The sequence below is a fragment of the Corvus moneduloides genome, chromosome 3 (genome assembly GCF_009650955.1).
Source record: "Corvus moneduloides isolate bCorMon1 chromosome 3, bCorMon1.pri, whole genome shotgun sequence".
NCBI classification, from domain to species: Eukaryota; Metazoa; Chordata; class Aves; order Passeriformes; family Corvidae; genus Corvus; species Corvus moneduloides.
Window position 1 is genome coordinate 110,037,920 of NC_045478.1, and position 20,450 is coordinate 110,058,369.

At 41.8% G+C, this 20,450-nt stretch overlaps 1 protein-coding gene across 8 annotated transcripts in view; it reads left to right on the forward strand.

Annotated features, from left to right (window-relative positions):
• ATL2 (atlastin GTPase 2) overlaps window positions 1–20,450 on the forward strand; it is a 41,237-nt gene that overhangs the window by 9,249 nt on the left and 11,538 nt on the right. For 7 of the 8 annotated variants that reach the window (XM_032103442.1, XM_032103443.1, XM_032103444.1 and 4 more), the window contains 4 exons: window positions 11,126–11,403; window positions 15,992–16,126; window positions 17,756–17,860; window positions 18,607–18,657. In XM_032103442.1, the coding sequence (XP_031959333.1) occupies window positions 11,126–11,403; window positions 15,992–16,126; window positions 17,756–17,860; window positions 18,607–18,657 (569 nt within the window). Of the gene's footprint in view, window positions 1–10,954; window positions 11,034–11,125; window positions 11,404–15,991; window positions 16,127–17,755; window positions 17,861–18,606; window positions 18,658–20,450 lie in introns of those variants that run through there. The other variant, XM_032103447.1, reaches the window with a different exon arrangement.

The window sequence follows — 20,450 nt, forward strand, 5'->3', positions numbered from 1 at the left end:
AAGGAAATCATACTGCTGGTATGTCAGACTTGTTAGCAAATAAATTGCTTGGAAAAGTGCAGGAAGTAATGATTTTGAGGGTTAAGACACAGAACTGGAGTATTTTCTAAAGCTAATAGTACTATAGAAAGGAACAGCTACTGAAGACCTACGTGTTATGTGCTGAGATTTTTATTTTGAAACCTTTCAAAATAAAATACTGCTGGTACAAACATTAAGAAATGCAGCTTTTGCTTTTAAACTTTTAAAATTAATTTAATAAATTAATAAAATTAATTTTTTTAAATAGAAAAATGAACATGCTATCTACTGTGAACGTTTGGATAGCAAATGTGATTAAATGCTTGTAGAACCTTCAGATGCTATGAGAAATCCTGCTTGTTTGAGAAGACCCTTGAAATGCAATTTGGTGCTTTTGAGGAGGTTGGAAGTTGGCTTGTGAAAGACTGGATATTATTCTTAAGAGTCTTGTTCTAAGTACTTCGAGTTGCAGACATATCACTGTGTCATTAATCAAATATCAAACTGAGCTGTTCTTTAGTCTAATCTCTTGTTGACTTATTTCTGTGGCACATTAGGACTAGATTAAGCTTTTGTGAGCTTTGAAGAGGATCACACTGCTATCTTTCTCTGTTTCAGTTAATCTTCTAATCCTAGACTTCTCTCCCCAGTGTTTACTCTCTATACTGTAAGGAAAGATTTCATGGATCCACCAAATGAGGACATTAAATATGATCTACAGAGACTACACTGTTGGTTGGAGGGGAGTGCTAAAACAAACAGAGTTTGTAGAGTTGTCTTTCCCTCTTCCTTCTCCACCCAAGTGAAAGATGTGTATTAAAACATTGTGGTCTCAACATACGGTAGTCCTGCAGAAAAGCATTTAGATTATCCAGATGTATATAGATGAGTTTGAGAACTTGATGTAAAGAGAAGTAGTAAGCAGCCCCCCCTGTGTTTGTTCGTCAGGATGATAAGTGTGGCTTGCCTTAAATCTGGGGTTGCTGACTTCTTTCCTTTCAATTCTATACCTCTAGGCTTGACTGGCCAGCAGCCACCAATGTACACATGACAATGGCATTTCCTGTCCCAGGAAAATGTGTTTAAAAATCAAAAATGCTCCAGTTGTTGAGACTTGTTTTGTAGCAGTGGCTGATGTTTCTGTGGTAAGAAGACTCTTGAATGATGTTAAAAGTCCTTAGGTAAGTGGGTAAGTCTTGAGCCCTTTGAGCATAGGAAGGTGCTTGTATGGAACTGAGCCACTGAAGTGTGTGTTATAATGTCCTTGGGACAACTTAAGTAGTGTTTTTGAAATCAATGTGTTTCTAGCCTCCTCTGTAGTAGGCACAGCTCTTAGCAGGTGCAGTGTATTCAGTAGGTGTGTTCAAGGGAATACTCCTCTAGTGCAGGAAGGACTGTGCCAAGCTCGAGGTCTTCCCACCAGTTGCACATCCTGGCCTGCAAAATACTGACAGACTGAAAGCTGTGGTAACCTCCATTTGTAAGGGAAGGAAACCTTGTTCTTAAGTGAAGGTTAACAAATGTGTTGGCTATCCCAGCTAAAATCTGGACTTTCACATAGAGACAATCTTTGGCAACACACAGTCAGATCCCGTTACAGCCCAGTTGTCTACTCATCTTTGCAGTGTTATCACATATCACTAAGTCAGTTCCTACATGAATGTGCTTCTTAACTGTACTTGTGAGTTTTGGGATTCTGAAGAAATTTTCCAGCTGAACTAGGTTGTAGTCACAGAGCTGAACTTTTCTTTTGGCACCAGTGCCCAGTGAAGTAGTTTGTGCCTCCCCCTCAGTGGTGCTGGTGCAGCTGTTTCAGAGGCTGTAGAGTGCACAGAACATCACTTGGTGTTCAAGATAAGTTGGTGCTGGACCTGGGACAGCAGTGCCAGCACAGAGAGCAGCAGCCCTGGACTGTTGAACAGTACAGCTGAACTGTGCCCTGCAGAGGAGACTGCGTAGCTCTGCTGTTTGTTTGTCTTCAGTTCTAGTGCTTGTTGGATTCCTATTGGAGGTTATACAGTTTGTGAGAAACTGCTTGTATTGGATTGCTTTTTCTGCTGGTTTGGCTTCTTTAGCTGACTCTAAGCAGCATTGGATACATGGCAAAATTAGCAGGAAAGGCAGTGTGGTGCTGCATGGTGCTGGAAATGGGAAAGAGTGGGAGAGCCCCTGTGAGGAGGTGGTTAAGACTCAGCTGTGCTATTGAAACAGGCTTGAAGAGGCAACGGGGAGAGAGGAGGAGGCAGTTACTGGCACTGTCCTGTTGGCAGAGTTAATGTACTTTGAGCTGTTGCCTTAACAAGGGATTTGTGTGTAGCAGCAGCAATGATGCCTGGCAGAGACTCAGGAGTTGTGGCAGTAGGTGTGGGGCTTTGACGTGTATGGACTTGGGTACTGTATCAATTATTATGGGTTAATTGCAGGAAAGGGATATGGCAGCCCAGGCCTGTTTCTCTGTGTGCTTAGCAGCAGGGACCCTGATAAAAACTATTTTTGTTGTAGCTATGTGAGAAAAATCTCTTCCTCCAGTGGAGATAAAGTGAACACATGCGAAATGTGATTTGTTTGGTTTTTTTTGTTTCAATTCTCTTTGACTGTGCCTTGTGTGCAACTTTTTTCCTGTTTTGATTCACATTTTTGATCTGGGTGTTAATTGTGTTGACACATGGTGTGTTTCCCATGTTACACTTCCCTTTCATCTCGTGGGTGTCAGTGACCCCACCAGGTTATGAACAATTAAGAAGGGAGAAGGAGAAGAAACTGACATACTCCCTGGAGTTGTCTGCAGGTAGTTACTGTATCAGTTTTGCAAACTGTGTGATCTAGAGAAGACAGTTTTTTTAAAGAGACCTACACTCTCTCTCTACTATCCTTTATTCTTTGAAATGAAATGTAGAATTCTGGAGTTCACTGCTGGAAGGCTTTCTTAGCTGCAGGAACTGAAAGAGAGATGGGAAGCTGAGTGTGAACTGAGCTTGGGCTAAAAGATCACTTTTGGTTGGAAGCTTCATCTAATTGTTAAGGTTGGAAAAGACCTCTAAGATCAGAGTCCAACTGTTAGCCTGGTGCTGCCGCGTTCACCACTAACAGCATGTCCCCAAGTGTCACATCCACTTGTTTTTTGAACGCTTCCAGGTATGCTGATTCCACCCCTTCCTGGGTCAGCCTGTTCCAATGCCTGACCACCCTTTCCATGAAGAAATGTTTCCTAATATCCAACCTAAACCTTCCCTGGCACCATTTGAGGCCATTTCTCATCTTGTCACTTGTTACCTGGGAGAAGGGACCACCCCCACCTCACTACAGCCTCCTTTCAGGGAGTTAGAGAGAATGCTAAGGTCACCCCGAGGCTCCTTTTCTCCAGGCTAAACTCCCGCAGCACCCTCAGCTGCTCCTCAGAAGAGTTGTGCTGCAGACCCTTCACCAGCACCTCAGTGTCTTTCTTTCAGTGGGGGGCTCAAAGCTGAACCCAGTACTTGAGGTGTGGCCTCACCAGTGCTAAGTACAGGAGGTTGGTCACCACCCTCATCCTACGGGCCACACTATTGCTGGCATTCAGCTTGCTAGAAGCAAAAAAGAAAAGTTAAAGCATCTTTGGTTTACTGTGTTTCCTTAAACATCTTGGTGTTCCTGACTGGCAGCTTGTTTATCCTGGAAATGAGTATGCAACCCGACCCTTTGGCACACCTTCCTGTATAGCCAAAGGGAGCGCTCGCTTTGCTTTCTGCTGAGCTCCTCTGTGGCCATGGTGCAGATGCATCTCTGTAACTAAACCACTTCTGACTGGCAATCTAAAGACCAAACATGGGGTCATTGCAGTTGGCATCTCTCACTTTATTCTTTTTTCCCTATCCTCGCTCAAAATACCAATTTAGGTTAGCTGCTCACTGTTTAAATTACTGGCTGCTGACATGAGGGTACATACAAAGTACATAAAACGTAGTTCTGGCCTAAACCAATTAGAAAATACTGATTTCTTGAGTGAGCAACAGCCTTAAATAAAATCGCTCTGAAATACAAACAGAAGTCTGCCTGGTTTAAATGCGCGTGGCCTGCAAGGATCCAGTTAGCTTTCAGTGTTCATGAGGAGCTGTCACTTGCCATTTCCAGAGTTCATGGTGAACTGGGGCATTGTCAGATCTGGAGTGCTCTCGTTCCCATCCTCAGGAACCTGTGTGATGGGTAAGAAAGGAGAGAAAAGGTGAGCAAGAGGCCTTTTAGTGCTTTCATCTGCTCTTAGTGTTTTAATACAGCTTTTTTTGGGGGGGGCTGGAAAAGTGCTGGTGAATCTTACTGTGGATAGAGATCCTGTTAGGTCCTTCAGTGAGTGTGCTATTAATAGCTGTGATTTTTGGGCAGAGGGGAAGAAGGAGGAGAAGCACGCTTTGCCACTATCCCTACCCTGCACGATTTTTCTTGTAGCTATGGAGAAACATCTTTCTTACCAAGTTCATAATGTGCTTTCTAAAAAGCAGTCCTTTTATATAATTTTTTTTTTTTACTTACTGAGTTTGTACTGCTTCTGTCTTAGTCTCTGCTTATTTGCATTCTCTTACTTGTATTTGTTGAGAAGAGCTGAATTTGAGGGTTGACTTTTTTTGCTACATGTTTTCATTATATGAAGTTTCCCTCTCGTTTTTTGGTCCCCATAAATGGGGAACACCAAATGCCAGCTTATCAGTATTTTGTGTAGGGGAGAGCTGTCTGCTCCTGCGTGCATGCAGACCTTCAGCAGAGAAGCAATTTAAGGCACTTAGGAGTAGTGCTTCTGAGTTATCTAGGTCATCAGAATATCTTCTTTTTCCCCTTGCCTGGCAGAATTGTAGTTTCAGGTGCTTCTTGCTTCAGCTCACAGTTTATGTAACAGTTCTAGATGTGTGCCTGTAACATCCCATTACCCTGAAGGAACAGAGAGAGTTAAATGTGTCTTCCCCCTGTACCCTGCCCCTACTCCTCTGTCCAAACAAATCTTTGGAACTTAGCTCATCAGTCCTATTTATAGCTGAAATATTCGAAATATTTAATTATTTCTGGCCTTAAAATGAGCTACTTGGCACTATTTACTAGTCAGCAATAAGAAAGCAGCGATGCATTAAGGTCTGTGGCAGCCCCATGGCTTTCATGTGAGTTTATTGCATGGAGCAGGACTACTGGAAAAAGGGGAGGACAATTTTGTGGCTTAAATCTAGTGATTTTTTTTTTTTTTTAGTAGATGTGTCCAAATAAGGTTTGAAGGTTAACATATTTTCTTTCTGTGCTCTGGAACTCACTTCACACATGCCTACCCTTTCCTTCGTTCACTACACCAAAACAAGAAGCGTTTAGTTTGTCTCCTTTCTCTCGAAGGAAAATTTCCTACGTAAAGCACTGAGAGAATGCCTTACATTTAAATGCAGTGCAGCAAGTTTCCTCATGATAAGTTATTTTAAGCTTTTGATTCAAGCCGTGAACTCCCTCAGGGTGTGGAGGTTGAACAAAATTTCAAGCAAGATGGCTTGATCTTAGTGTAGCTCGCTTCAGTTTGCTTTTCACCGTTCAGGTGATGGTGGGGGGAGCCTGTCAAGCATCTGCATTGTAATGTGAGCAGGGGATTTGAGCTGCTATTGTATGGAGGCAAGTGTGTGGTGCTGTAGAGCACCAGAAAAAAGAGTTCAGGGATGGTGAAAGCTGAAGTATCTAGGGGTACTGGAAGTCTTAATTTGAAGCTGACTTCTAGCAAGGTGCAAACAAGATATTAAGACTACCAGCTAGAAGATGTACAGCTTTATACTCTTTAAACTCCTTGTGATAGAGCAAATGGAAGTACTGATGAGGGACAGCTACACTAATGAAAGTGACTTCAAACTAAAAAGCAAATGGGATTTAAGTTTATTTTAATGTTGTTCTGCATTTGTGGGCAGTTGTTTGTGTTCAACTCACTGTCCATAGAAGCAGTTACTAATTGTGATTCAGTGCTTGTTGATCAAAAGTCTGTACTGTTTCTAAAACCAGCTGAATTTGATAATTAGTATGTGCCTTTTCTTTTTCTTGAAAGAATGTGGATAATATGTTTAAAGATCTCAAGCTGTATTTAGGTTGAAACTTAAAGGCAAGTGTGTTAGTACTTTCAATTAATGTGCTTAAAGGGAAGAACTTGCATTTAAAGCAGGCTGTCTCTTATTTTCATGGCATGCAGGTGTCTGAGTGTTTTCACTCCTGTGTTCTTACACTGCAGGACAAGTAGGTCATCAGCTGCTGGCTGTGTACTTAGGGGAACCAGGCTTTTCATTCTACCTCATGTTTTAAGAAATAGCTTATTTAGTTGGGTTTGTTCAGTTGAAATACTGTCTGCATACACAGGAAGCTACTGTTCTCAAAATCTGGCTTAGTATTTCAACAAATGGTGCTTGTTCTGGATACTTAACTGGTGAGAATAAATAGCAGACCTGCTGTAGTTGTTACTGAGTGGAGTGAGGAGTTTATAGGGAAAGTGAGTGGTAGTATCTTCTCTTGGCTATATTTGCTCCCATTCAAATCTGTCTGCTTCTGTGTCTTGCTGTACAACGTTGCTTCTCTTGTGTCTCCCAGCCTGTTTGACCTGGGTTAGGAAGGGATTGTGTCAGTCAGAACGATGCATTACCCCACAGGTTCGAATGGAATAATTCAGGTTGGAAGAAGCCAAAATGACGTAGGGAGTGATTGGTGAACAGCCACAGTAATAGATTTGAATGGATGGCAGACTTCAGGGACAAGTCCAGCTGATGATCTTTTTGCATCATCTCCCGACAGAGCAGCAGACCTGACCTTAGTCTGGAGTCTGTTATTTCAGTACTACAGAAACTTCAAAGGTCAGATGAACAACTCGAAAAAAGAAAAATACAGCTGTGACCTTCTGGGCCTGCAGCACTGTGCTACAAGTTCTAGTGCCATATGGTTTGACAGATGAGAATTCTTCTGTATGTACTAAAAGCCTGAGGTTCAGATCTTCTGTGCACATGGGAATTTCCAACTGCATAGTGATCAACCCCATGAGTGAGTTGGATGAATCTACCAGCCTGTCTGTAATACTGTGGCAGGAGGCAGCATTGCCTCTCTGCTCTGTATGCAGAACATGGAACATTGTGCTAAAACAACCACCCCCTGTGTGAATGTATTGGGATGGATGTGCTGGGTTGGTAACTCCATTACAGGGGTGGAACTGGGCTTAGCAAAGTGTTAAAATGCGCTCTAAAAACCAAACAAAACCCTCAAACCAACAAAAGTCTGTTGTTTTGGTTGCCTCTGTAGCAGTACCAAAATGTACTGTCATGGAGACCTGTATAGCGGTGCTGCCATGCGCTTTGCAAGTCCAAGGTACTGTCTAGTTGGCTAGGAAGACTTAAGTGTAGAAGTGGTCATTCTGTGAATGCCACCTCTTCTAAAGTTAGTACTCATCTCTTATATTTGACTTGCTGGGACTGGACTATTGCAAGAACCTAGAGCAGTCTGTGGGCTTTAGAACAAATCAGCTTAAATTCTGAGTTTTAAGTAGTACACTGTGACCGTGCTGGGGCAGGCGAGGAGTGGGGGGCAACCAAGGGACAGGGCTTTGAGTTCTGAATTGCATAAACTTCTGGCCTGGGTTGACCTGACAGTGCTGTCAGCATGTTTACTTTATGAACTATTTTGAGAATTTTTGCAGTGCTTTTGCAGAAAACTGGACTGTGAAAGGGGGTGCTTCTTGTTCTGACCTTTGTTTCCAGAGGCTGCACTGAAAGTAATTCTTGGAAGTGGAATGTGATCTTTCTGCCCATGATACTGAAGCCTTCTAGAAAGACTTCTTAAGTACTCCAGTGCTGCCTGAGACAGTGACTAGCCAGAGTGACAGGGTGAGCAGCCAGAAGGCAGGGTAAAGGATCAAAAAAGGGTGTGACATCTGCCTAGGACACCTGACAGGGTGGCATATGCTGATTATGCTGCTGGGATGAGCTGTAGCACTTGTTCTATAGTTCACATGCTTGGCTTGTGCAATGTCTGTCCTGGTAACTGCTAACTAGTTTAAAATCTTGAAAGGAGGGTGTTCTCTGCCAGTTGAGCATGAAGTTATCAAACCAGCTCTTCTGGATGGATCAAGTTGCTTTCACAGCTGTCAGCACTGTAGTTCTCCACCCTCTAAAGTGCTTGATTGAAGGCCATGATGGTCTTTTCTGTAGGTAGGTTGGGAACTTTCAGATACATTAGGCTGCCTGGTCAAAAAAAAAAAAAAAAGCCAACAAACCAACTTGACCCAAACCAAGCAAACAAACCCAACTTGATGCTCTGTACTTGACTTTCCAATTTCTGCTGATAAGTGAAATCTAATAGGAGTTGAGTAGGGTCTGGGATGAATCTTCTCTCCTGTTCCCTCTGAGCTAATGAGCTTCAGTGGTGCAGAATGCTGTTAACAAGATGTGAGCTTTTAATGGGCATGTTGTGTGTAAGCTCTTGATAGTACTATCTCCTTGTGATAGGGAGAATCTACTTGTTTATGAATAACTAATGATAAAGGACCATTCCACTTGTTTGTTTGGAAATGTCCTTGGCCTGAAGAGGCTTTGGGTGGCTGTGCTCTGCACTGGCAAAAGGTTGCTGCTACAGCTTGAGGTCTTTGAGTTCTGACAAGTTTTAATGACTTCCAGGTAGGACAGGATGGTTAATGTCAGGCTCCAAGTGAATGAAGAGAGTTGCAGGTGTGGCTTCCAAACCATTTTTCAGTCTGCCCTTGTTTAGAAACCTAACCCCTTACTGCAGCTGAAGTGAAGTGTGCATTTAAATAAAAGAATATGAGGCTGTTCGAAGTAACCACCTTACACTTGTTACTACGGACATACCTTGAAAGGGTGGCTTTGAAACATTGTGTGAATGTGTTTGCTAAAACACAGGTGCCTCTTCTTGGGACTATCTGACTTTAATGCTTTTATTATTCCCTTTATGTTTCTAGGCTGTGATGCTGCAGGCTTTTTTCTGACTGTCAGAATCTTCATCCCTTCGTACCTGGGTTATCCTCCCAAATTTTCTGACCTACGAAGCATCCTTCCTATATGGGGCAAAGCCTGTTTAGAAACTGTTTCAAAAAAGAGGGCTTGTGTAGTATCTGGGAATACAAAAGCTTTAGGCCAAAGGTGAGAGACTTTCCTCTGAAGTGGTGAGCAGTATTGTGTCAATGTAGTTTGTATAGTTTGGTGTCCTGTTGACAGATTTTCTTCTAAAAGTTACTCCTTCCAGTTGTCAGGCCTGCTAGTATAATCAATTTTTTAGCCTGCTTGGCTAATCACTGTGAGTTAGGGTGATGCTGGGGAGTGTTTTGCACACCCACTTGGATAATGCTGGAGTTTAGTTCTAGCCGCTTAGGATTTAAGCGCTCAAGTGTACTTCCCGTTCAAACCAAGTACCATGCCAGCTTAATATATTCAAACTAATTTTTTTTAAGATTTAGTGCCATTGGCCTTTGGGACAGCACAAGATTTGATGCTTGGAAATGGAAACATCCTCTGTCATTTTGCAATTAAAAGTGTTGTCAGAGCTGGATAAGGGGATGGTTGCTGGAGAAACTTCAGGGTCACCATGTTACCAGTTTTTCAAATTCATTGTAATTTCAGGGTCTCATTACATCCACAAAACCGAGTGCTTTGGAGCCCTGTTCGTAAGTCTTTTGCTGAGAATGGTGTCTTGCATGCAAAGTCTATCAGGAGTGACTTGGCAGGTCCTGTGCGCATTGGCAGGTTCTCTGCTATGAATGAATGAAACTGTGTTCCGTGGTGCCTCATGGGCGCATCCTGCAGGAGAACACTTCCTGTGGGCTGCTGCTACAGGAAACGTCTCTTCGAGCAATACATCAAAGGACTGGGGGTGGCTGCTGCCTTGTCTTGGAAATGCAGGCATGACTAGAAGGACAGCGTACTGAAAATCATATGTGATAATCCCAGATAAGTCACTGGTAGGAAGGTGCCTTGATCAGGTTTGTGCACATAGGGTTGCAATAGAATACAGCAAAATGCAAATATGGAGTAGGAGGCAATTCTGTAAGCACAAAGCAGCTTACCAGATGTTTGTCAGGAAAAGTGGAATCGGGAATGATAGAGTTGATTTCTGCTGTGGGATAAACTTCAGTGTTGTGGTGCCTGAACAAGAGAGGAGACTTCATCTTGGATAGGTTAGTTTGGTTTCTTTTAGGCCTCTAATCCAATTAACTCCTGAATTCCAGAAGTCAGGAAAATAGGGTATTGATGCTATTATAGTGTGTATCTGAAGGGCTGTGTTACCTTCTCATTCATTAGTAACTTTAATCTGAATTATAGTTTTTTCAGCTACTATTTTATTCTGAAACGGTATTGAATCTTAAATTGTGTATAAAATAGTCTCTTAACTGTTTTTAAAGACTGGATACTTACTGTTACTAAATCTTGCTTAGTAGTGCATTGTAGGAAGAATATGAAGCCAGAAACTACTTCAGTGGTTTTTTGTTTTCTTATCCCAGAAATGTTAGGGCATGCACATGCTAAGGGTTTTTATCTTCTTGCAGACAGGGAATAGGTGCTCTAAAGTCTGTGCTGTATTGAGACTTGAAACAGTGTTGGAATTGGAGAGGAGCTTATTCATTGGATGTCTTTTATCCTGGGCTTCCATACTAGATCTGTGGTCTTGCTTGTACCTGTTGGCAAGCAAAACTGACAGAAAACATTCATTTCCCCTGGGCCCCTTACAACAGTACAAGAAGGTGGCGATATAAAAATGCCCTTTTTTGGTCCTCTTTGGAGCTTGTTTTAAACTACTCATTTTTTTCCAGATAAAAGGCCCTTGATTTTTTTTTTTTTTTTTTTAGTAGCAGTTACACTTAAGATGCCTTTAAAAGGGGATTTGAAGCTGAAAATCAGGGCTGGGGCTTTTTTTTTGTGATTCCTTAATACATAGAGAAGACCTGAAATATAGGCTAGACACAAAGCTGATGAAAATGGACAGGAAACTACTGTCGATCTCTTTGCATTCCCAAGAACATCACCCTTGCTGCTGGAAATGTAAGCCCAGCTCAAGGCTTTACTTAAAAAAAAAAAGTGTTTCTTGCCCTAAGCTCTGACTTACCAATGTGTTCTCATCTGTCAATTTGCAGGTAAGCTTTATGAAGAAGAAGAGGACGATGCCCTGCCAGACTCAGATGCCCTGCCGGACTCAGATGACGAGGTGGAGCTGGATAAGCCGCGCCCCATACAGATTGTCCTTGCTCATGAAGATGACCATAACTTTGAATTAGATGAAGCAGCATTGGAAAAAATCTTGCTTCAGGAACATATTAAAGATCTTAACATAGTAGTTGTGTCTGTAGCAGGAGCTTTCCGCAAAGGAAAATCTTTTCTGCTGGACTTCATGCTTAGATACATGTATAACAGGGTGAGTAATTTGGAGTTTTCCTGCAGGAGAAAAGTACTTTGGTATTTTAGTCATTTCCCTTTGTGTTTGTTAATTTGAGCATAAATATAGCAGGTCAGAATTTTCTTATATATCAGGGGAGGGGAAGTCAGCTGCTCTATGCTGTGAAGAAGGGTATTTAAGTGACAGTTTTTCAATGTACCTTTTCTTGCAGTTATCAAGGGAATTTATTGGTGTCCCAGTGTAAGTGGACACAAGAAGAACTTGAATGAGGGAGTATGATGGCCTCCTAGTTGAGCTTTGGGCGAGGGCTTTTCCAGGTGGTGACTTAGAGGAACATTGCTTTGACTTTATCTCCTGAAATCATATTATGGTGCTCACTTGCTCATTGTTGCAAAAATAAAAGTCTTACCAGATAGCTGTTGGAGGGCTAAATCTGCTTAAATATGATGTATGGCAAAAAGGAGAAAGTTTCCTGTTTGCTGTTTGGAATGCATTTCTGAATGCAGTCCAGGAACTCTTAAAATCCTTTAAAGTTATAGATTGATTAATGCCTGATCCAAAATTTAATTTCTTCTTTTAGTTTGTAGCTTTTGGCTAGCATTGTCTTGTGACGATTACACTTTGAACCCTTGGCTTATATGGAGAAGGTGGAGTAGGGTCTTCTGTGAACATACCCATCTGCCCGTCACAGGTTGTGGGGTGTTTCTTTTAGTCTGCATTGTGAATAGTGACAGGTCAGTGTTTTGTTGCTCTTTGAAGCTCTTAGAAACCCAGAACGGATTCCTTTTTTGGTCACTGTTCTTTGGCGCTAATTTGTGCTAGCTGGCTTGAGGGAAAATCAAAATTAACCCTGCAGTTACAGGAAATATGGGAGTACTGCAGAAAAGTTGCTGATAGTTGGCAAATGAAGACTTCCTTCTCTCAATCCCAGTAGGGCCTGCTCTTGACGACTTCTCCCTCATTTACCAAGAGCTCTGGAAGAAAGACCCTGAGGATAGAGTAGGAGGAATACAGAATAGCAAGCTCCTAACTTCTTGAGACTCTTAACCTAGGGAGGAAAAACATTTCGTTTGATACAGATGTTCTGTGGGTGGCCTGTGTGTGTGTGTAAGCCCTCTCTAGTGTCCTGTCTGTTCAGAATTAACCAAACAACAAAACCCCCACCGATCCCTGCAAACAAAGAAAAATACAAACTCCTAAGTACAGTGATCTGAGCAAGATGCTGGGCTGGGTAGAGGTAGTACAAGTTCTTTTTGAAAACAGAAGGGCTGGGCTTTAAACAAATACTCTTGATTTTCAGATTGTGAAATAAAACAAATGTTCATAAAGCAAAACAGATTGAAATGCTGTTTCAGCCTTGTGTATCAGGCCTCTCTGTTTCCTTTATTGTGCAGTCACTTTTCTCAGTTTTCTATAAATATCCTTCAAAATAATGTTTGTTTCTCTTGAACTGAAGATAAAAGCAAGCTTGGCTATCTGCTCTAACAACTGTTTCTTACCAAGAGCAGAGAGGTCTTTCTGTCCACGTGCTGCTTCTGGCCAGGCATTTCTATTCTGAAGCTATAGTGCTTGCAGACCCTTAGATGAGCTGATCCAAGTCACTGATGCATCAGAAGACACTGTACTTTGCTGAATTGTTTTTCTGCCAGCTCAGTGACGTAAATTGGCTTAGGGAAGGAGTTTGACAAGCATCAGAACTGCTGCAAACTGATTGATGGGAACTGGGGGTGATGGAGGATAAATGCAACGCCTCCTCTTTGGAGCGCTCTTAAGTTGTGTGAAGTCAAATGATATCCTCTGCTTATCCAAATTTAGTACAGGAGAAGAGATCTTGGTATAGTTTCATAGTACTTAGTCTGAGCCCTCCATCTTTAGTCAGGCTCAATTGCAAGTCTGTATTTTCTGTGAACTAAATTTTGCACAGAATCCTAAAGCAACTGCATTCACTTCATGTGCCAATCAAACAATTTTAGGATGCCCTTTTATGGGGACATTAACATGCGAAAAATAACAAAAAACTTGCCAAAAAACTTCAGAATCTCATTTTCTTGTTTTAAACTGAGGGAAGGAGGTCATGTGAAAAGTTGCCATTGTAAAATAAAAATCTCACTGGTGTCAGCTAAAGTCACAGGTAGGATTTTGGCATGGCAGAGGTTGATCACTGACTTCAGGGAGGTGGACATCTTGTTTCAAGCACTGATTGTTAGTGTTATGATTGCTCTTTCGAAATTGAACAGCAGCAGTTGTGTACTCAGCAAGCTGCTGCAAGGATCCTGTGTTCTTAAGCCTTAGAGTTGGATGGAGCTGTATCTAAATCTACCTGTAAGTGTAGATTTAGAAGTTTATTTTTTTATGGGGGTGTCACCTTCTTATCCTGAATTAATCTTCAAGGCATACTGGGTATTAATGCACTAGGCAAATAAAGCTGCATGGGGCTTTTCCTTAGTGTGAAGTAAATCTACAGAAATTACCCTTTAGTTGACTGAGATAAAACTGTAGAGCAACTTCTAGCTTGATTTCATGTAGGAGCCTTTTTTTCTTCCTCCCATCTCCTGAATATCTTTCAAGCCAACTTGATGGATGGAGACTTAAAATACAGAACTTTAGCTAAGGAAAGATGTAGGTAATAAGCTAGGAGTGCTTTAAACTGATGCAGAGGTCAGTCAGAGGCAGGCTTAAGTACATCCATAAGATGAAGCAAGTTCAGGTGAAGTTGTGCCTGTTAAAATACCAAAGTATTACTGTGATATGAATCACGTGTGAAATCAAATGAAGTCATATCTAGTGCTCATTGAGGGACTTGTCAAACTGTTTGTGTAGTTGTGGTCTGATTTGCTACAAATAGGAATAATGTCTGGACCAAAATGGGATAAAGTATTCTTGTATAAAAGAAAAATGGAACATACTGAATAACAGTACAGATTCCTTTTGAAAAGTAAAAAGCTGCAGTCCGTTGACATGAACGTATGAAATATGATTCAGCATTGCCAAACTGTGTCCTGGAGTGTAGCGCAGCACAAAGCAAGCTCGGAGCTTGCATTTGTAGAGTGGTCTGTGGAAGCATAAGCATCTTCTGGGATAAAAAAACTACAGGGAAAAGCTGTTCAGGGTTTGCTTAGGGTCTCTGGTACATGTGCCTATCAAAATAAACAAAAGGAAAAAAGAAACCAATCAACCAAACCCACACAACTTACCTGTAGAACTCTTCACTTGTGTACCTGTGTTCATTTTCTGAATTTTTGTCTGCTCATCTCACCTTTGTCTGATCCAAGCAGCAGAATTGAGTGGTGCACTGTTAGCGTTTGGGAGAATGCTGGTGCAGAATTTCTGGATTGCCTGCATGCTCCTAGGCATGAGGAAAGTGTGCAAGTTTTTTTCCCCATCCCCATTTAGAAATAAGCAGTTTCACTTAGTGTTTCAAGTATTTTTATTCTATTCAGTCCCTGGGTACTCATGCTGTGGTCTGAAACGTGAAGAAGTGTCTTGAGCTGTTATCTGAAAACTGCCAGTGTGGAGACAGCAAGGTAGAGTCCAGAGCTAGTGAACTGAGAAATCCTTTGACCTTCCCAGTGGACTCTTCCTGGCTGGTAATCTACTCTGGAGACTTCAAGGCAAATTCATTAAATATCTTTTTTGCCTGCTTGCTGTGTTCTAGCCTGTGAAAGAAAAGTTTATATACACTGAAATCCTATATGAAAGAAGTGGCAGGCAGACTACAGTTTAGCTGATGAGGGAGCTACAGAAAAACCTACCACAGTGAAGCTTCCTTGGGGTGCCTGCTCATCGTCCTTAGTTGCCCAGTACATGAACTACATTTCTGGGTTAGATGTGCTCATATAATGGCTGGATTCTTGTGTGTGAGTTGCTGCTCTGTGTTGCCTGTCTTTGAAGACCTCATTACAATTCCATCAGCCAGGAATGTTAGCTGCCAACTGTACTCGATAGCTTCTCACAAATTGGGCAATGTCCCAGCAAAACTTTATTATGGGTGGGTTGATTGACATATATCAGACTCTTAACCTGACCTGTTCTCTGTAACTGGCAAGTATAGATTGTAAAACTTCTGGTACTTGCCTATTCTCTGTGGCTTCTGCAAGGTGGCATTGGGAGTCTTGTGCTGGCTTCTGGTAGTTAGTGCAGGGACTCAAATGCTTAGCTAGATGTTAGTGAGGGGGGAAGGGAGAGGATTAAATTAAGATCAGGAGTTTTGTGCCTTGCAAAGGTTTAGGTGTTCCTGAGTTAAAATATCTGCTATTGTGTTTGAGTTGAGTTTTCTCAACTGTGAGAAAAGAGCCTGAGTGCTGAGTGGAACTGGACAAAACTGTGCTGTTCTCAATAGCACTGTGTGCTTGAGACTCAAAAACTGTGCACATTTACTCTTCAGTGACTGAAAAGCTGTGCAGCCACTGAAATGCAGTGGTGTTGCTTTGTGGATGATCTTGAAACACAGCAGAGTAGCATTGTGTTTTAAATATTTTGTGTAGTGTTGTCAGCTGGCTCTGAGGAAAATGTAATAACAGTGTGGAAGTCTGCTAAGACATAACATGTTAAAAAAAAAAAGGCATTCCTCCTTGGTTTTACATAAGTTTTTCCTTTTGTTTTGTAGACTTCTCCTTGCTGGATAGGTGGAAACACTGAGCCATTGACCGGGTTTACATGGAGAGGTGGATGTGAACGGGAAACAACTGGCATTCAGATTTGGAGTGAAGTGTTTGTAATTGATAAACCTAATGGAACAAAGGTGAGCGCTTGGCTTCCCTTCATTTACTCAAGATCTCTCTCGGAGGTGGTGTGGGTTTTTTGATTTGGTTTGTTTTTGTGGTGGTGGGGTTTTTAGTTGAATTTTTTTTTTTTTTTTTTTTTAAACAAAACAGAGAGGCTGTGGATGCCCCATCCTGGGAGGTGTTCCTGTTCAAGTTCAGTGGGGATCTGAGCAACCTGGTCTAGTGGAAAGTGTCCCTGACTATGGGAACAAGATGATCTTCAGAGGTCCCTTTCAGCCTAATCAGTTTTTATGACTCTGAAACTTAAATAGGTGTATGTAAGGACTTCTGCCTCTGTGTACACCTTTAATGTCATGGGTTTCATGGTGGCACTTGGAACATCAGTTGCTTTCCTTTGCACTGAGTAGCTGTGTAACATATGTGGAAGCTGTGTATCAGTGTAGGGATGGAGATTGATTCTTACAAACCAGCAGAAAAATTCAACAATAGTCTCATTTTGAGAGTACTTTGTTTTGGCAAAGTCTACCCTGTCCGGGCTGATGGGTGGGTTATCCTGGGAATGTTGTAAAACTGTAATGGCTATAAATACCACCTACAGACAAATGCTGGGGTGAAAAGCTCTGTAACAAACACTGTTCTTTGAAGGGTGAGAATATGTTCTGGCTTCTAGCTGTGTTCTAGTGAAATGTAGTGCATGGCTGTAAGTACTTTAGTGTGTGGAAGCTGGTCCTTCCATACAATTTTGACAGGTAGTGTATAAAAAAGGACTAAGTCTAACAGTGGGGAAAAAAGCACTAACTTGATTCTTTTTTAACTCTTAAGTCAGTTTAACTACAAAGTGTTAATGTCATTAATAGATATTTGCTCCACAATACTGGTGGTGATCTTGAACTGTTCATGTTCTGAACCATCAGTTCTAGTAAATTTCATATCCTTTGCATTTGCAAAGGAAACATCTGAAGCCTAGTCCATGGGACATGGATCTTAAAAATAGTTGGCTTAGTGGTGTGCAGGAAGTTTTAACAAATTTCACGGCTAACCAAACATTTCTCTGGTTAAAAACCAGTTACGTTGTGTGGATCTGTTTGTGCTTTGGGAACAAATTACTCACTTGTTGTTCCTTATCATTGGGAAAGAGAAGGGAATTGTAGTAGACCCCAAAGATGGGAGTTGGACTGATAAACTTTTTTCATTTATATCACTTCCTTCCTTGTCATTCCAGCAGACGGTCAGTATCAGTTATCTGGTTTTCTGCTGAAAATAATTATTTTAAGATGCATTTATATATAAGTAACCATCTTCCTCTTAGCTCTAATGAGCTATGCTAGATCTGCAGCTGAGAATTCCAGTGAAGGAGAGCTGTCAGTTGCTCTGCACTGCACTCCCACCGTGCCAAGGAGGGCTATTTCTGTGGGAGAAGGTAGCTAGGCAAGGCCAGGGACTTCAGGCTGATGCCAAGGCCCTCTGGCTGCTGCTTACTCAGCTGCGGGTGTGTGTAGTCACGTGTGCAGGGAGCTGGCTGAGGTTTAATCAGTAGGCATAGGGGCAGAGACTTGCTCTGCTTGAAATAGAACTTAGCCCAGTGGCCTGGAGTAGGAAAGTGTCCATGATCTGGTTAACTGCTGCTGTTCTTTCAAACTCCCCAGGTTGCTGTACTACTCATGGATACCCAAGGTGCCTTTGATAGCCAATCCACTATCAAAGACTGTGCGACAGTTTTTGCCCTGAGCACCATGACGAGCTCTGTCCAGGTGAGAATATCCATACTGGCAAATAATGGCAGAACTCTCTATCCTGAACATGCAAAGAATATCTCTCAAGCCACACTTGGAAAGTTCACACGCATATTTTCCTCCAACTCTGATTTAAAATTCCATACTTTGTCTTCTTTTTGGTGTAAGACATAAACTACCCAAGTTGCTTGGTGGAATCGAGGTTATGCAAGGCCAGGCTGAGTTAAATTGCTGACAGAACTGGGAAATCCCCTTCCCCCTCTCTCTCCCCAAGATGTCAAAGTAGCAACTGCTTCATTACAGATGTGTTGCAGAATCTTTTTTTAAGGCTTTAGATACAGTTTGGGGTGACATTACCCTGTGATCAGCCAAACTTAAAATTGCTGCTTCTGTTTAAGTGTCAGTTGAACTCCTGACAATTGTGCTATACTTAAAACTACTTCTAAGCTTGTGCCTTAAAAGTGCCAAAAGCGAGCAGGTTTTTGAGGGGTGACAAGTGACTTTCTTCAGACATGCTACAACATAAAAGGAACAGGAGTGTGAAACACTACTTCTGTCCTGTGGAGTTTGCTCTGGTGGATTGTTTTTGAATAAGGAGGTGACTTTTGTTTGAGATGTGTTCTGTGACACCTTTGTACTTGCTCACGTTTGGGTTGTTGTACTTTTTCTGGAGGGAGCAAAAATACTCAATGTGTGAAAGAGGCTATACGAATGTAAGACAGTGGCTTCATGTTCCACTGTAATTCTCTGACTGTCTCTTGCAGGTATACAACTTGTCTCAGAATATTCAGGAAGATGACCTTCAACATTTGCAGGTAGGAATATGGTGAATTTATGTTAAGCTGCTTCTGAACTGAAAGTCTTGACAATGTTCTAGAAGTTACTACTCATGTAACTGACTTGAGAAGTGTTTGCTAATTCATGTAAAACACTGAATTTGACCTGATACTAAGACTGGTACTGTCTGTAAGAGCTGTTTGCATCAACTCTGTGATGCCTCTGCTGTGCCGATGTAGAGGTAAAATAGTACAGGCTTCTAATCTGGCTGATTCTTTTAAAGTCTGTTCTCTGTATTGCAAGTTCTGAAATTCCCAAAAAAATGAGAAAAGAAAATTATGGAAATACTTAATAGTGAAATTCCAATGTTTCCCATTTTTCCTAAAATAGGAAAATTGATGTTATTTCATAACCAGTTTGTAAGGAAGTGTTGGAGCTTGGGTCAGGCCAGGAGTCTGATGCCCAGAAGCCGTCTCTGTTTTTTCAGCTGAGAATTTTCTGCAGAGTTTTATTTCTGCTTAGAAATAAAAGCAGGAAAATGTTGTCTTCTCTTCACCATGGGGTTTTTATCCTCTAATGGAACATTGTGGTCAAAGACCACTGAATTCTGGCTTCATGTGAATGGTGCAAGAACCTTGTCTCCTTAACTTAAAACCTGTAGCTTTAGAGAATAGCTTGTGTATTGCCCAATGCCAAGGCCATGAGCTTAAAACTGTTCTGTGTGTCTTCGGTGCTGCAACAGACTGTCTGCCAGTGCTGGAAGTAGAAGAGCACTAACTAAACAGTCTTGTGAAGCTGTTCTCAGTTAACAGGGCTGTATCACTGGGCCAACACCCCCCACACCCTAAAAAACACAGCCAAGCACCAAAACCAAAAAAATCCATAAGTAGTTATTTGAAAGCCAGGCTTCCCTTGAGACTTTGGTCCTTTAACAGCCTCAGTGTCATCTGAATAAAATAATCTGTTCCTGTTATCCTGGAAGGTGACATTTGAGGGAAGGAAGGGAAGAGAAGGATGATAAATACAAGCACTTGGGTAGGGGACACCAATGCATTTAAAGAAGGAATCATAGTCTGAGGGAAGGAAATTCTGAATTTCTGTTTTAACAGGAATTTATGTAATTGTGAAATACTGTTAGTCTCTGACTGCCTTTTGCATTTAGTGAATGAGGTGAAGAGTTTAGGTCAAAGAAGCCAGACTCGTGGGTGCTTGGCCACTTCACAGCTGCTTTTGCTCAGGATGACAAGGGCTTGGGATTTAAATTGTGTTAAATTAGTCTTGTAAGTTCTCAGGTGCTCTTGTGATCAGCACAGGAACTGTCCTTTGAGCCATAATTTATCTGAGATGCTCCAGGAGTTAGTTTAATGCAGAGTAATGATTGCCTGGTACTGGAGAATTCTGGTGTGCTTCCATCATCTCTATCTCTAAGATCTGTAAGGAGGCTGACATGGATTGATCCCTGCCAGTGTTGGCCTCTGCCGAAACAGCCAGCACAGTCCATAATTCTTGTTCTTGTGGGTGGTTTGGCCTGCTCAGGCCAGCGAGAAATGCTGCTGCTGGTGTTAAAGATGGTGAAAGCAATAAGAGGAAGACAGCTGATACCTGCCTTTATACTGGAGGGAGGCAACAATTATTAGTTCAGGTCACGGGCTGAAGCAGAGATCTGAGAAGCTGCTGAACTTGGCTTGTATTTAAATGTCTGATATATTGGCTAGAGCCAAGTTCCCTGGGATTTCCAGGAATAAACATTTTGTGGGAAGTAAGGGGCAAATGTTAGACAGGCTTACCTCCTTAGCCTAGGAAGCAAGTGTTGGAAGCTGGCTTGGTGAGA